At 34.4% G+C, this 13,388-nt stretch overlaps 1 protein-coding gene across 1 annotated transcript in view; it reads right to left on the bottom strand.

The window, feature by feature from the left end:
• The window catches only part of LOC111636570 (AH receptor-interacting protein-like), a 29,056-nt gene that overhangs the window by 6,644 nt on the left and 9,024 nt on the right, over positions 1-13,388 (bottom strand). The window contains exon 4 of the mRNA XM_023381847.1: positions 5,486-5,628. Coding sequence (XP_023237615.1) covers positions 5,486-5,628 — 143 coding nt within the window. The remainder of the gene's footprint in view (positions 1-5,485; positions 5,629-13,388) is intronic.

The raw sequence follows: 13,388 nt of genomic DNA on the forward strand, positions 1-13,388 counted from the left end.
TCTTACTGGAATTTCTGCAGCATCGTAGTAATTTCTGAGTATGCTCTATACATAAAATCATGAAGCTACTGAAGAGGACACAAATATTTCTTGTGAAATCTATGAATAGTGCAACTTTTAAAACGTTGAGGGTGGCGAAACACCCCACTGCACTAGCCGAGGGTTAAAAGATATTTATATAATAGGGTAGATAAAAAATTGGATTTAATGGAAGAAAAAGAAATTGTGTATTCATTCAATTGCAGTTGTGATCCGGTTAAAACTTATATAGGTGAAACAAAAAGAAAATTAAACACAAGAATAAAAGAACACATACGTGCAATAAGGGGTAATTATGCGAATTCTGCAGTAGCAGAACACTGCAATAGTTATGGGTGCCAAATCAACAAAGTTACTATAAAAATAAAGAAAAAAGAATCAAATAATTTCAAACGTCAATTATATGAACATTTAAACATAAAGAAAGAAAGAAATAAAATAAACAATAATTTGGGTCGTATAATCCACAATCCTGGAGCACCATTCTAGATGACGATTATAAAAAAGCAGAGTCTCTACACCATAATACTGTTGAATTGTGAAAATTTGAGCTTGATGTGATTCCTTTTGGTTTTCATATGTAATGTTTTAGTTTTTAATAATTTACAACCTTTATTTATTATATTTTAATTTATTTATACAGTGAAATGTTTAAATCGTTAATTAATTATACAAAGAGAAAAATACATTTATACTCAGGTTTGGAATATGTATTTACAGTAGGTTTTTTTAAAATTATTTTTATGGCTATGTAAAAAATTTTTAACTTATACAATAACTTATCTTGTTTTATTATTGTTACTTTTTAGTTTGTGGTAGTAGTACTGCTGATGAGGGGCATGATAGCCCGAAACACTTGTAAACTTGTAACATGTGTACAGAAACTATTACTACAGGTGATATAATAAAGAAATTTTGTTCTTTCATGAACTAACTCTCATTGCTGTGTCAATCTTTAAACACCAGCTTATGCCCTATTAATAAATTAAGTCCAAGTAGACAATTAAAAATAATATTAGTATTAAAAAGGACAGTAAGGCTTTTACAAAAACTATCGAAAGTTTATCAGCATTTACAGTGATTCTTAGTCTTTCCTAAAAGCTCTATTAAATCCCAGTTACATCAGCAATAAAATCACATATATCCTCACCATATTAGAAATCCTGTAAATAAGATAACTTTTATATATTTTCCTGGCCATACTGGCATACTTAGAAATGAAAAAGCCAACTTTGAGGCTAAGTCAGCTGCAAAGGACACTGACTTGGGTAGTACTACACTCATATTTCTCTCTCACGCTGTAGCAGCCTTAAAAATTACATTCATGACAACGCTATGCAAAAGTGGTGGAATCAGTAAAAGTTGTTGAGCAGTAAAACTGGCAGAATAACAAGACTTTATTTTCCTAGTGTTAAATGTAGGTAGTCATCACCACTTAAGAGATTTAACATTTGCTACTGCTCAACTACGTACTGAGCATGATAATTTTAGAAGCTACATGGCGATGTATAACCAGGTAGAAACTGTTTCTTGCTTTTGCTCTACAGAAAACCTAGACACCATCGACAATACAATCTATCATTGTCCAATTCACGATCAACATACACTTACTCTGAAATTAGAAATCTTTATACTTGGTTTCAGCTGGTCATGTCCATTCGGTAAGCTTGTTCAGAAGCCACTGTTTCATGCTTTTTACAATTATGTTCAAAAAATATGGAAGAAAAGACTATTAATAATGTCTAATAATTAGTTTTACATTTTAGTTTTCACTAAAAGCCAAATACTAATTTTATGTTTACTGTGTATCATGTATTTTGCTTTATGTATTCTTAGTGTAATACACTCATAGGAGTGGTGCACTTATTCTAATAAAAAAAAAATAGAGAGAGAGAGAAACCACATGGCCTTTCTCCCATGAAAAAACGTGTAGAGCATGAGTCTACTAGTGTTATTATTTTATCACGTCACACAAGATGGCTTTAGTACAACGAGCATTCTTAATAGAAACGGCCAAATTGAAGCCAAATTCAAAACTCCACCATTCAACGAGATCAAAAAATAAAAATAAGAATATTACGTAAGACGAGATCTATTACCCCTACCCCTGAGTAAGAAATGGTAAGAAATCCTTGACCCCCCACCCACCCTAAAATACCTTACATAATTTATAAATGGCCTCAAAGTGATTGACTGATTTACAAATGAAAAAGCGAGAAAACAACAATCTTGAAATTTTTATGTATTATTATGTATATGTTATGAAACTAAACTTGCATGCATTTTGTCAATATAGTTTATTTAATATGTAGTAAATATTATTAGGTACTCTGTACTTAAAGAATTATATTTGTTTTATTATTATACTAGCAGATAGGCCCGGCATTGCTCAGGCAAAAGTAACGATAGGGAAGATTAACATTATTACGTTATAGTCAAAAACTTTTCGTTTACATTCGACATAAACATCCGTTCAATTCGAAACTAATCCCACATTCCAACGCCAAAGTTGATAGTTAGCATGGTCCCGGGAACAACTCTGACCCATCTACATACCTTTTACCTCACAACAATCAATCACGTGACCATTCTCCCACGCCGAACTTATAAAAACCCCTTCCTTCCCCTTCTCGGGGGAGTCGTACCGGAGCAGGTGCCGGAAGAATACCAATTTCAAATAGTGTCCTTTTTGTCTAGTGAACTTCCCTAAATCCAGGATTCGAATAGTTAAATAGTGACCTTTCCTACATCAGTGAACTTTCCTAGAAGAGAAATTTTCCTAATTCAACGAGTAGCTTGGATAACAGATCAAGAGGTATGGAACCAATTATTGTAAGCTCTCTCTCGGTCTCCCCGCGTTTTAGGGACGCGAACTATACGTTGTATTACTTGGTTTAATAAATTGTTACGTTTTCTTATGTTATATCTGGCCTCCTCGTTTACTCGTATATCGCCTGTCGTCTCACCGACGCGCTCCTCCCTCCACCACTCGACCCGTCACAACGGGAAAAAGAACCCTCCAACCACCCATCCTGACAGTGAAAGGGTTTAACAACCTGTTGCCGGATCGGGAGACCTACCCCCCCTTCCGGTGGTTTCACATTAAAGAATTATATTTGTTTTATTATTATACTAGCAGATAGGCCCGGCATTGCTCAGGCAAAAGTAACGATAGGGAAGATTAACATTATTACGTTATAGTCAACCTTACCCGTTTTCATAGAATGCAAGAATTGGGTCCCCCTGTTTCAGGACTGATTAGAGAATTTTTACATGGGTCTAAAAATATGTTCAATTTCCTGCAAAAATGAAAAATCTGAATCTGCATCTTGCACGTTACTTTCTCTTAACAATTCCATTGTTACTTAAAACTTCTATTGTTACTTAAAACTTCCATTTTTACTTAAACCTTAATCCTGTTCCTCTCCCCCGTGGGGAGGAATTTCGAAAAATCCCTTCTTAGTGTGCGTTCTCATAACGTACCGTAACTGTGTATCAAATTTCAACTTTCAACTCCTAACCGTTTGGGCTCTGCACTTATTATTATTATTATCATCAACCTGTCTCGATTATATATACAGATTTACATTTATTAAATTGAATATCTTATTGTTGAAATGCCTTCAATCTCATATGAATTGTTATTAAGTAAGGTTTTAAATCAAAATAATTAGATATATGTTTTTAAATTAAATGTTCAAAATTTTGTGAGAGCTCTTCCAAGAAACAAGGGGGTGCAACAATTCTACTTGTTCCAGGGTGCTGAATATGTAGCTATGCCACTGGATGAATAGTGTAAGTATGTCCTGCATATAAGGAATGATAGACCTGCATTTGCATACCAGATGGCTGGAAGAAGCTGGTGTAATATATGAGGTTAAATTAGACTTGGGGTGTAGAATGCGATTCTGTGTATGGCTAGAACAAAAATTTAATTTTTGAGAACTGCAGATTGCATTCTCTTTCTCAATAGAGAATGCAATCTGCAGTTCTCTCTTCCAACCCACAACCCTTCATTTCAATGACAAAAACAAAAAGCTAGTATACCACACTTAGGGCCTGTTACTTCACAAATTGTATGTGCTTAGAAAAAGCACAAGAACTTACTATCAAATCTCAACTACCACTCCACAAAATTCTATGCAATGACAGGGATTCTCTTTCCCTTTTGGAGTTCGCATAATCCCATTACAGCAAGCACAAATGGGAGCAAAGGTCTTTTACATAGATGCCACAACCAGAAATTTATTAAGCGATTTAAATGAACAATGGGACAATGTCAAAAATAGAACAACCTCCATTAACCTTGCAAAAAAATGTATCAGATAGTAATTTTACACCATTACAAGCCCAAACTTCCATTCTTAAGTGATGTTTGGATCGCAGAACCCTGTTCATCTGGGAGTTGTTACGTGTATCTTTCTTAAAACTCTACAATACTTCCACTCTAAAAACCCTGATACATTGGTAACAGTTTACAAAAACTTGAAACCTTAATTATTACTTTCTTATTGATTTTCGATATCAAAACTTTTATCTTTGTTTTAGTCATATTTTGAAATATTAAAAGTAATTGTGTGTATTCAATTCGTCAAGTAAATAAGTTTAATGCCGAAACAGTCTGTTTCCTCCATAACGTATATTTAGCATAATATCAAGATATATAAATTTTTTCATTCATCAGTGCAAAAACAATACAATTTGTATGTTTAATTATGTATCAATGTTAAACTGCATTATATTAAATGCTGGAGTGTATTATAATTTTATACCCCCCCAATGTATAATTGCTGGTTTACTAGTTCCGATTTCATAGTTCTGTTAGTTAATAATGACAGCGCTTTCAATGTTTTGTGTATGAATTGTGAACATACAATTTATATGTTCCAATTACTTTAGTTCTGTGGATAGTGAACAGCCTAGTATATGAGTGAATGCGAATAATGCAAGTGATTCTGGATACCCAAGCTTTTGTGATTGTATGATATTGGAAATGACTGTGAACATACAACTTTCCTTAGCCAATAAAGGCATTAGACTGTTTTCTTTTCAAATCTTTTAACAGTAACAAACCAATAATCCTTTATCTGGTAGGCATGAAGCAGGATAACGTTGGATAACATGTAAAATTAAATTGTTTGTAACAAATCTTAGGTATGCACTGCTTAACGAAATTCCACAAGATCATAATGAAGCTGTTTGTAGCCACCAGTATCTTTTCTTTGTTCATAAATACATATCATTGTGTTACATGTGGCCTACATGAGTATCATGTAAGGTTGTTTAAATACATTCTATGATACTTGCTTAGCAATGACATAACATAATAATATATTTCTACCATTAAGCAGAACATACCTTTAATAAAAAAAAATATGTAATTTAATCCATACATTTGGTTAGTTTAACCTAGCCTAACACATAAATTTTATTAAAATGTAATTACCTTCTTCTTTCTTTAGAACAGTAGTAGTATGTTCAATAACAGGGTAATAATCCTTTTCCACAAGTTTACACTGGGAAAAATTCAGTAGAAGAGGGATTTTTAACTTCTCTAACTCTAACCATTCCTCTTCACCTGGTTTCTCCCTGAAAAATAATGTAAAATTTATATTAATATAACACATGAATGTATATTTTTCACACTGACATTATACTAATTTCTCATTTGTCATAGCTCTGGTTAATTATAAATCTATCAAGACTGTGAGTCTACAGTGCCGCAAAAATATGGATAAGTTTAAAATTTGAGCAATAGTTCGTAACGTAAATTGATGAAAATTGTTTTAATACAAAATAGAACTACTTAATGACTTCAAAAATGAAATTAGATATTGATTTAATTAAATTTTATAAGATTTCTGGATCATTTGAAACCAGCACTCAATTCTTGTTTAAGTTCTGAAACCGTCGTAAAATGCCCGTTATCAGCATAAATTTTTCGGGCAAGAATAACTAATAAAGCCTGTACTAACTTTGCAATCTTACGCTTACTCCAAACAATTAAAAAGAGAACAAGAGGATTTTGTGTTTGGATTGCAAACTCTGCTATAAACACTAAAAAATAACAGTAGACATTCTATTCACAACACTCATCTGTTGTATGTGCATCATTTTTATGATGTTAAAAGTGTATTACATTGGAAGAATATTAATTTTGATTTGTTTATGAATTAATAGAAGGCATATTCTTAAATAAGGGACCAAATGGTTATAAAAATTGATTTGCAATCGTAGTCAAGATTGCGGTTGTACATGAGCATCGACTGGTATTCTGAGCTTCTACCAGGGTATACATTCATCAGTCTACTGTTGGGTGTTTTTGTGTTATAGTGCGTAATGATGGTTTTGAAAATAAACACTCCTGCCAATTGTGAAATATGGTGTTATTTCATTTTTGCAAGCAAAAGGTCTTTGTGCTTGTGAAATTCACTGTGAATTAAGTGAAATTTATACATCCTGCAATACAATATGCACTTCTGCCTCCACTGTTCAGATGCTTAAGCAATTAGGATGGGAACCCTTACAGTCTCAACCTGGCACTCAGTCACTATGACCTCTTCCTACACTTAAAGAAGTGGCTTATGTCTCAACAATTCAAAGAAACTGAGGAGTTGCAAATGGCAATGCTGAACTGGTTGAACTCTCAGATGACAGAATTTTAAAAGAAGAGCAAAACTGAAAGTGAATTCCAAGTTTATCTTCTTCCAAGGTTGAAATATTGTCCATTATCTTCAGTAGATGTGGAATGCTCTTTCTCTGCATATATATTAATTCTCAGCAACTTTTCTATTGAAAATTTGGAAAAAGTGTTTGTGTGAGACTCAACCGTGTTTATTAACCTACAGCCTGACCTAAATCGTTAACAATACTATTTTATCGATTAAGTATCAAATTTCACACCTGGGAATTAATCACTCAGCAAGTTCTCAGTGGCGAAAAGATGCTTTCACATAACCTTCCGACCTATTATTGCAAAGTTGTCAAATGAATATAGCTACAAACAGATTTTCGTCACAGTCGCTGCCGTTCCTCTGGACAGAAGTCGTCAGATCGCAACTGGACTCTAGTTTTTACATGCTTCCTATTTGGATTATTTGCAACAAAACCTATTGCGTGCCTCTTATTGGGATTAATTGCAACAGGATTTGCCAAAGTGCCAAAGAAACTTGAATAAACATCGTTGCCAAGAATTAACCAAATGCCAATCCAAGAATTAACCAAACTCCAGGTATTTATCGCCACACGAACTATCGTAAGCTCTCTCTCTCAAGAACTGTCATTTAACCCTTACTATTGAATCTATTGACATATTGTAAGATACGTATTTCCTAGCATTTCCCATTAAACGGTTGTTATGTTAATCTAGTCTCTGAAAGAATCACTTCCGGTGCGCTATCTCTCACTCCCTCCATCCAGAATCTGATCACTCCGTTACGCGACCGCTCGCATGAACTAATTAGGTTCCCTTGTCAACCGGGACACGGTGGTGTCATCCTGACAAGGCATCGAGGAGGTGCCGACCCTTCAGTCACATTTGTAATATATTGTGAAGCTAACTATGGGAAACAGTGCTTAAAAAATGTAGAGACAATTGTGTATATACTTTTGTGTTTGCATCATTCTGAATACATGCATTTCTGTTTGGAATACGTATGTTAAATGTATATTTAACATATATATCATTGTTCTGATAAGTATGTTAATTTTTCATTGTGCAAATTTTGACTGCCTATTTTTTTGTTTATAAAGCCTAAACGAGGCGATTTTAGATCCTATTTTAAGTGCCTAAAACGCCACTTTTAAGGGCCTAAATGTCCTCTGTCTACTACTAACAAATGTTTTGACACTTCTACTGTTTTTTATAACCACTCGACCAATTTTTTGGAATATGTCTCGTACTATAGAACAGTTTTGCCAAACTACATCCCTGAACCAAATCTGGTCTGTGAACAGGTGATATGATAGAAATAGGCCTACTGTTTGTATCTATGTAATATACAAAATATTTCTGGACCCCTTATGTACAATTTGGCACATCGATAGAAAAGTTTTGGCACCACTGCGGTAGAAGATGGTGAATAATTTGTTCATCGACTCACCAAAAATAATCCCTAGTAATTTATCGACCTAACAGATAAATTAACTGTCTGTTGAAAGGTTACTAGTGACCAGATTAAAGATTCCTGTTATACTAGATCAAAAAATTGAAGCCTTGATAGTGGAAAAATTGAAAAAGATTGCAAGCAAAGACTGCAGCTGATTTGCATATTTTTCTTGATCTCCATCAAGCAGTTGGAGTAATTGCACCTACCTTGATAAATAACTCAATATCTATTAAAAATGGACTGTTACATTATTATTTAATTAAAGAGGTATTTTTAGCACAGAATGCAAATTTCAATTTTGCGTGTTTGGTCTTTATCTAATGTAGAGAGTGTTCCTCTCAAATGCATCTAGTTCTAAACTATTATGTTATGTGAATAAAATGTGTCAGAGAATGTCGGTTGATACTCGAAATTTCATGTCCATGTGCATGAAATTTGGGAGAGAGAGGGGAGAGAAGGGCAAGAGACTGGTAACATGGTTGTCTACGGCACTTGGCAAGACCACTGAGCTTCTGAGAGAGCAGTCTTCTCTCTAAGCTCAGTGGACACATGGGCTAGACCACAAGGTGACTCTTCAACAGGACTAGCCCACTGGGCTAGACCTCTTGAAAGATTAATTGCTATATTAAATCGGTACATTTCCACATATGCTCCCAATTTGACAGGCTCCATGCATCCTAACACAGCCAGCTTGTTATTAACAGCATTTGTAATTCTTGTGTGCAGAACTCTTGCATCCAGCACTTTTGTAGCATATGCATGACTCTCTAAGTGTCTGGCAATAGAGCAAATTGAAAAACGGGATTCAAGCAATCTAGACCATGCAGTGGCAATGTATCTTTCGAGTGTAAGTGTGAAACTTGGAATATCGAGTAATGTTCTTCAACACATTTTATGCATGTATCTGAACAAATGGATTTTACACAACAGTTAAAAGTAGGGACATTTAAGGGAATGTCCTACATAATATGTGTTGATTTCAACCTATCAAATATCACCCAGACTTGCCAGACCTGGCCAAATGTTTCTTTTTTAATAGCATGTATTATTTTCATAACCTTAATCAATATACTGACTTTCCTACAAGTAAAAATAATTTTTTTGATGTAGTTTTCTACAAAGAATATAGTGATCTTCCTCAAACTCCGTCTTGTTGAGTTGGTTTCCGTGTATATCATGATTCGATATACTGATCCAGGTTCAATGGAAAGCACACCTCCACACTCAAGTTATACAATATTTACAGTTTATTTACAAATTCTATATGTAGAGTGTACAGGTTTGAAAACATAGTATATACAGGATAAAAAGCATGGTGCCTCAAATACTAGATTGGCTTCCAGGAACTATTAAACTTTGGAAAGGCCTCAGTCAGCTTGTGGAGTTGGCTCGACTGCAAGGTCCGTCCAGTCTCTGCACTTACCCATCCCTGAGATAGTTGAAGAAGACTGCTCTCTCTAAGCTCAGTGGTCTTCCCAAGTGCCTTAGACTACCATGTTACCAGTCTTTTGCCCTTCTCTTCCCTCCCTCTCCCATTCGCTCCATAATTTAAGGGTTTTTGGATGGAAACTTCTGACCAATCACAACCCTTTCTTTCGTAAACAGCTTGCACCCAGGTCTGCTGTTATCCGAAGAGAGTGGAGCTTACATTAACGTCCACCACTTGTTTATGTTTAGTAGTTTACCATATGGCAAATGGTCTATTGTCTGACTACACACATGGATCCAATTAACAAAGTCAGTGCTTCCTTTGTTTTCCCTCTGTTTAGAAGTCAACATCTTACAAGTGGTATATCACCCGACTGCCCGTGGGTCCAATTGACAAGATCGCACTTCTTTTGTTCCCTCTCTGCTAAAAGGTCAATACTTCACAAATATAATATTAACACATACCCTATACATGGTTTTCTATCTGATTTATCCGCTACCGACATAAAATTAAATATTTCTGTTAGTTATTTTCACTTACGAGTCAATGTATTTCCATACCGCTACAAAGTAAATTTTATAATAGTGATGTATCCTTATATTTATATCCTACAGACTGATTGATTGTTTTTAACAGATACAGAATTTTCATTAGCTAAGAAAATAGATACACGTAGCCCTCAGTTTACACCGGCTCAATATATGCCACTATGCAATTTGCCGTTTTGCAGTGTAATTCCCCGATTTTCCCTATGCTAGACTGATTTTCATTTCAGTGTTGACGTATTTACCGAGCTATGACATTGTATATTCATTAAAACAAAGATTTTTATTGAATATATTTATTTTTTCTGTTTAATATTATTGGGTATGTATACATTTGCTTTAAATTAATATTAAATTACTAAATGTTTAGATACCCACGAGTCAAATTATTAAACTTAATAGTCCAATAAATGGCATCCGAATCCATAGCGCCAATGAATGTATCCCATATCAGTTCATTCAGGAAAACACCTTACAATGCAGTAGCACTTCCAGCGATAACAAACTATCGTTAGTGAGACGAATCTACTTCTCGTTGGCCAGACGATATCTATCTCTCCTTAGCCACCTTGGATTTTCCTGCTCAAACTGACCTTATATATGCGCTATGGCGACCGGTGGTCGACCAATCAGTGTCTCCTCTCGTCTGTAGCTCTACGTCGGGTTAACGTATCCTTTCGACTATGGAAAGTTTGATGAATGAACTTTGTGAGTTAGACAATGATTGGGAGCAAAGTGCATTTTAAAAATTAAATTTATATGCATTTTGTATTATATTGTATTAATAAACAAAATTATTCACTTATTTTTCACTTATGTAGAACCTAACCCTATACCTCACTGTAAATATGGGTTCATTTTACGCTGATTTGATTTGCACCAGCTTTTGTAGGAACGGAACTGCGGTGTAAACCGAAGGTTACCTGTATTATGGAAAATTATGCACAAAGTTCTTGGCACAGATACCGATTTCTTCACTTTTATTCCCTTAAAAATGGAACGGTGCAATTATTTGCATAAATAACAGAAGAAAAAAGATTGTCGAACAATAGTCTGTAATATAACTTCTTTGTGCACACTGGGGTGTATAATAAGCAAAAACGTACTTACTTGTGCCTCTAATCGGTGTGTAGAAATACTAAAATATTTATTTTTGTATTTCTACACACCGGTTAGAGGCACGAGTACGTTTTTGTTTAATAGTCTGTAATTTTATGTCTCTTAGTTTGATGTGGCTCTGAAAAAGTACGAGTGGCCTAATCACATTATAAATTGTATCTTTGAACAATCTAAATGTGGCACATCGTTGAGAAATATTGTTGAAAGACTTTGAATGCCCAAGTGATCTGTCAGAAATATTGTTAATAAGCTGAAATCGGATTGGAAAGTAGAAAATTTTCAATAAATTTATAGCTGGATTTATTAAGGTTTAGTTTATTGGTTTAGTTTTGGAATCACATTATTTGGTCCAACAAAAGTAAGTTTGAACCGTTTGAATACATCGGTACCAAAAAACTTTGAAAAAAAACAGGACAAACATTTAATCAAATGTGTACATGACCAACTGTGTAAGGAGAAGGTGTTTTGGCAATGGTGCATGGTCATACGTGCAGCAAAGGAATTGGAAACCTAGTATTTATCAATGACACCATGAACAAAGAACAGTACTTACAAATATTGTGTGAAAATCTTTTTACTTCAGTCAGTAAATTAGGACTAAAACAAACTCTTGTCTTCTAACACAACAACAATCCATATATACAGCTAAACTAGTGAAAGAATAGTCGAAATTTCTCACTGCGGTGCTATTGGAGTTTTATCCATTTCCTAAATGAAGAAAAATGTTCATGTTCTATATTAATGTTCCTATAAAGAAGTGCAAGAAAGATTCAGATACTGCACAGCCACATCTGTCAAATTGAATTTATTATAATACTCCTTGACATAAAGTAGATGATGAGAAGGTCTATTCTTTACATACAAGTACTTTTGATGTAAAGTAAACCACGTTTAGATCCTTTATCTTGTTAAATTAACCACGTTATGTACAATTTAAATTAACATAACATATAACATTAGAAAGACAAGTAACTTAATAAGATTACAATTAGTAGAAATTCTAGTTTTTTGTCTGTAACATCAATGATTAATGGTTAACATTTAAAAGTAAGCACATACTTGGTTGGGTGGGTGGAGCAAGCAGAAATTCATCATTATGCACCTACTTTGTTGCATTGCGGTGCAGATTGAGCAAAATTTAGAACAAAAGTTAATACAAAATTACTCGAAAGGAAAAATTTTTTGGCCATAATGAATTATGCTGTGAATTCAAGATTGTTCTTTCAAGCATATTTTTAAAAAAGATAACCTTTGTAAAGTTTCTAAATGTATAAATTTAGAATAATTGAAGACTAAGCAGAGCCACTGGCTCGTCCAAGATGTCCCTGATCTCCCCGCTCGTTGCCGAGCTTCCATCTGCAACTTGGCAGTACCCAAATCCTTTTTGCTACAGAAGGAACGAGACCACATCTGTAACATTTTTATTACATAAATAAATAAAAAAAATATTTAAGTGTCTAAACTTAAGAAAGATATGGATGACCACAAATCTTTTGACTCCATTATAATCTTTCGGAATAAGTCTAATAGGTTTGTATCCATATACAGTAGACCACCCTATAACGTAGGTTCCTATAACAGAGATTCCTATAATGTGGCGAAAAAATTGCGACAGTATTCGTATAAAGACGCTAAAAGGGACTCGTAAAACGTTGTCGCCGAGTTGTGTCGTGGCAGGATTGGTTGAATCTGGACCAATAGTAGACGAGCAACCAAACTACTTACACGCTACAGAGAGTTTAGGTGAGTAAGTTGAGTTTACTATCGTCTGTACAGTATTATATATAAATTAGGTACTGTATACAGGGCCGGATCATCGCATAGACAAATGAAACAAATGTCTAGGGCCCGGTTTTTAGAAGGGCCCGGTCAAACTGTCTATTTTGAAAAGATTTGTAAATAAGATAGATTACTCTTCTGTTGGACAACTGTATAATACTGGTAAAATTGGTAAAATATTATATTATTTAAATATTAACCAAAAAGGTTAAATTAAACAAGTAAAACGGCAAAACCGTATTTGGGACACGACTATGTCTCGAAGACACTACTAAGCAGAATCACTTTGACGCTCAAAGCGGATCTCTTTCTCATTCTCCAATCTTCTTTGGTATCGCTGCTTTTGGGCGCGATCGTTCAAACTTCGCC

This window comes from Centruroides sculpturatus, unplaced genomic scaffold (assembly GCF_000671375.1).
Source record: "Centruroides sculpturatus isolate CEXI.00-Female unplaced genomic scaffold, Cexi_2.0 scaffold1005, whole genome shotgun sequence".
Classification (NCBI taxonomy): domain Eukaryota; kingdom Metazoa; phylum Arthropoda; class Arachnida; order Scorpiones; family Buthidae; genus Centruroides; species Centruroides sculpturatus.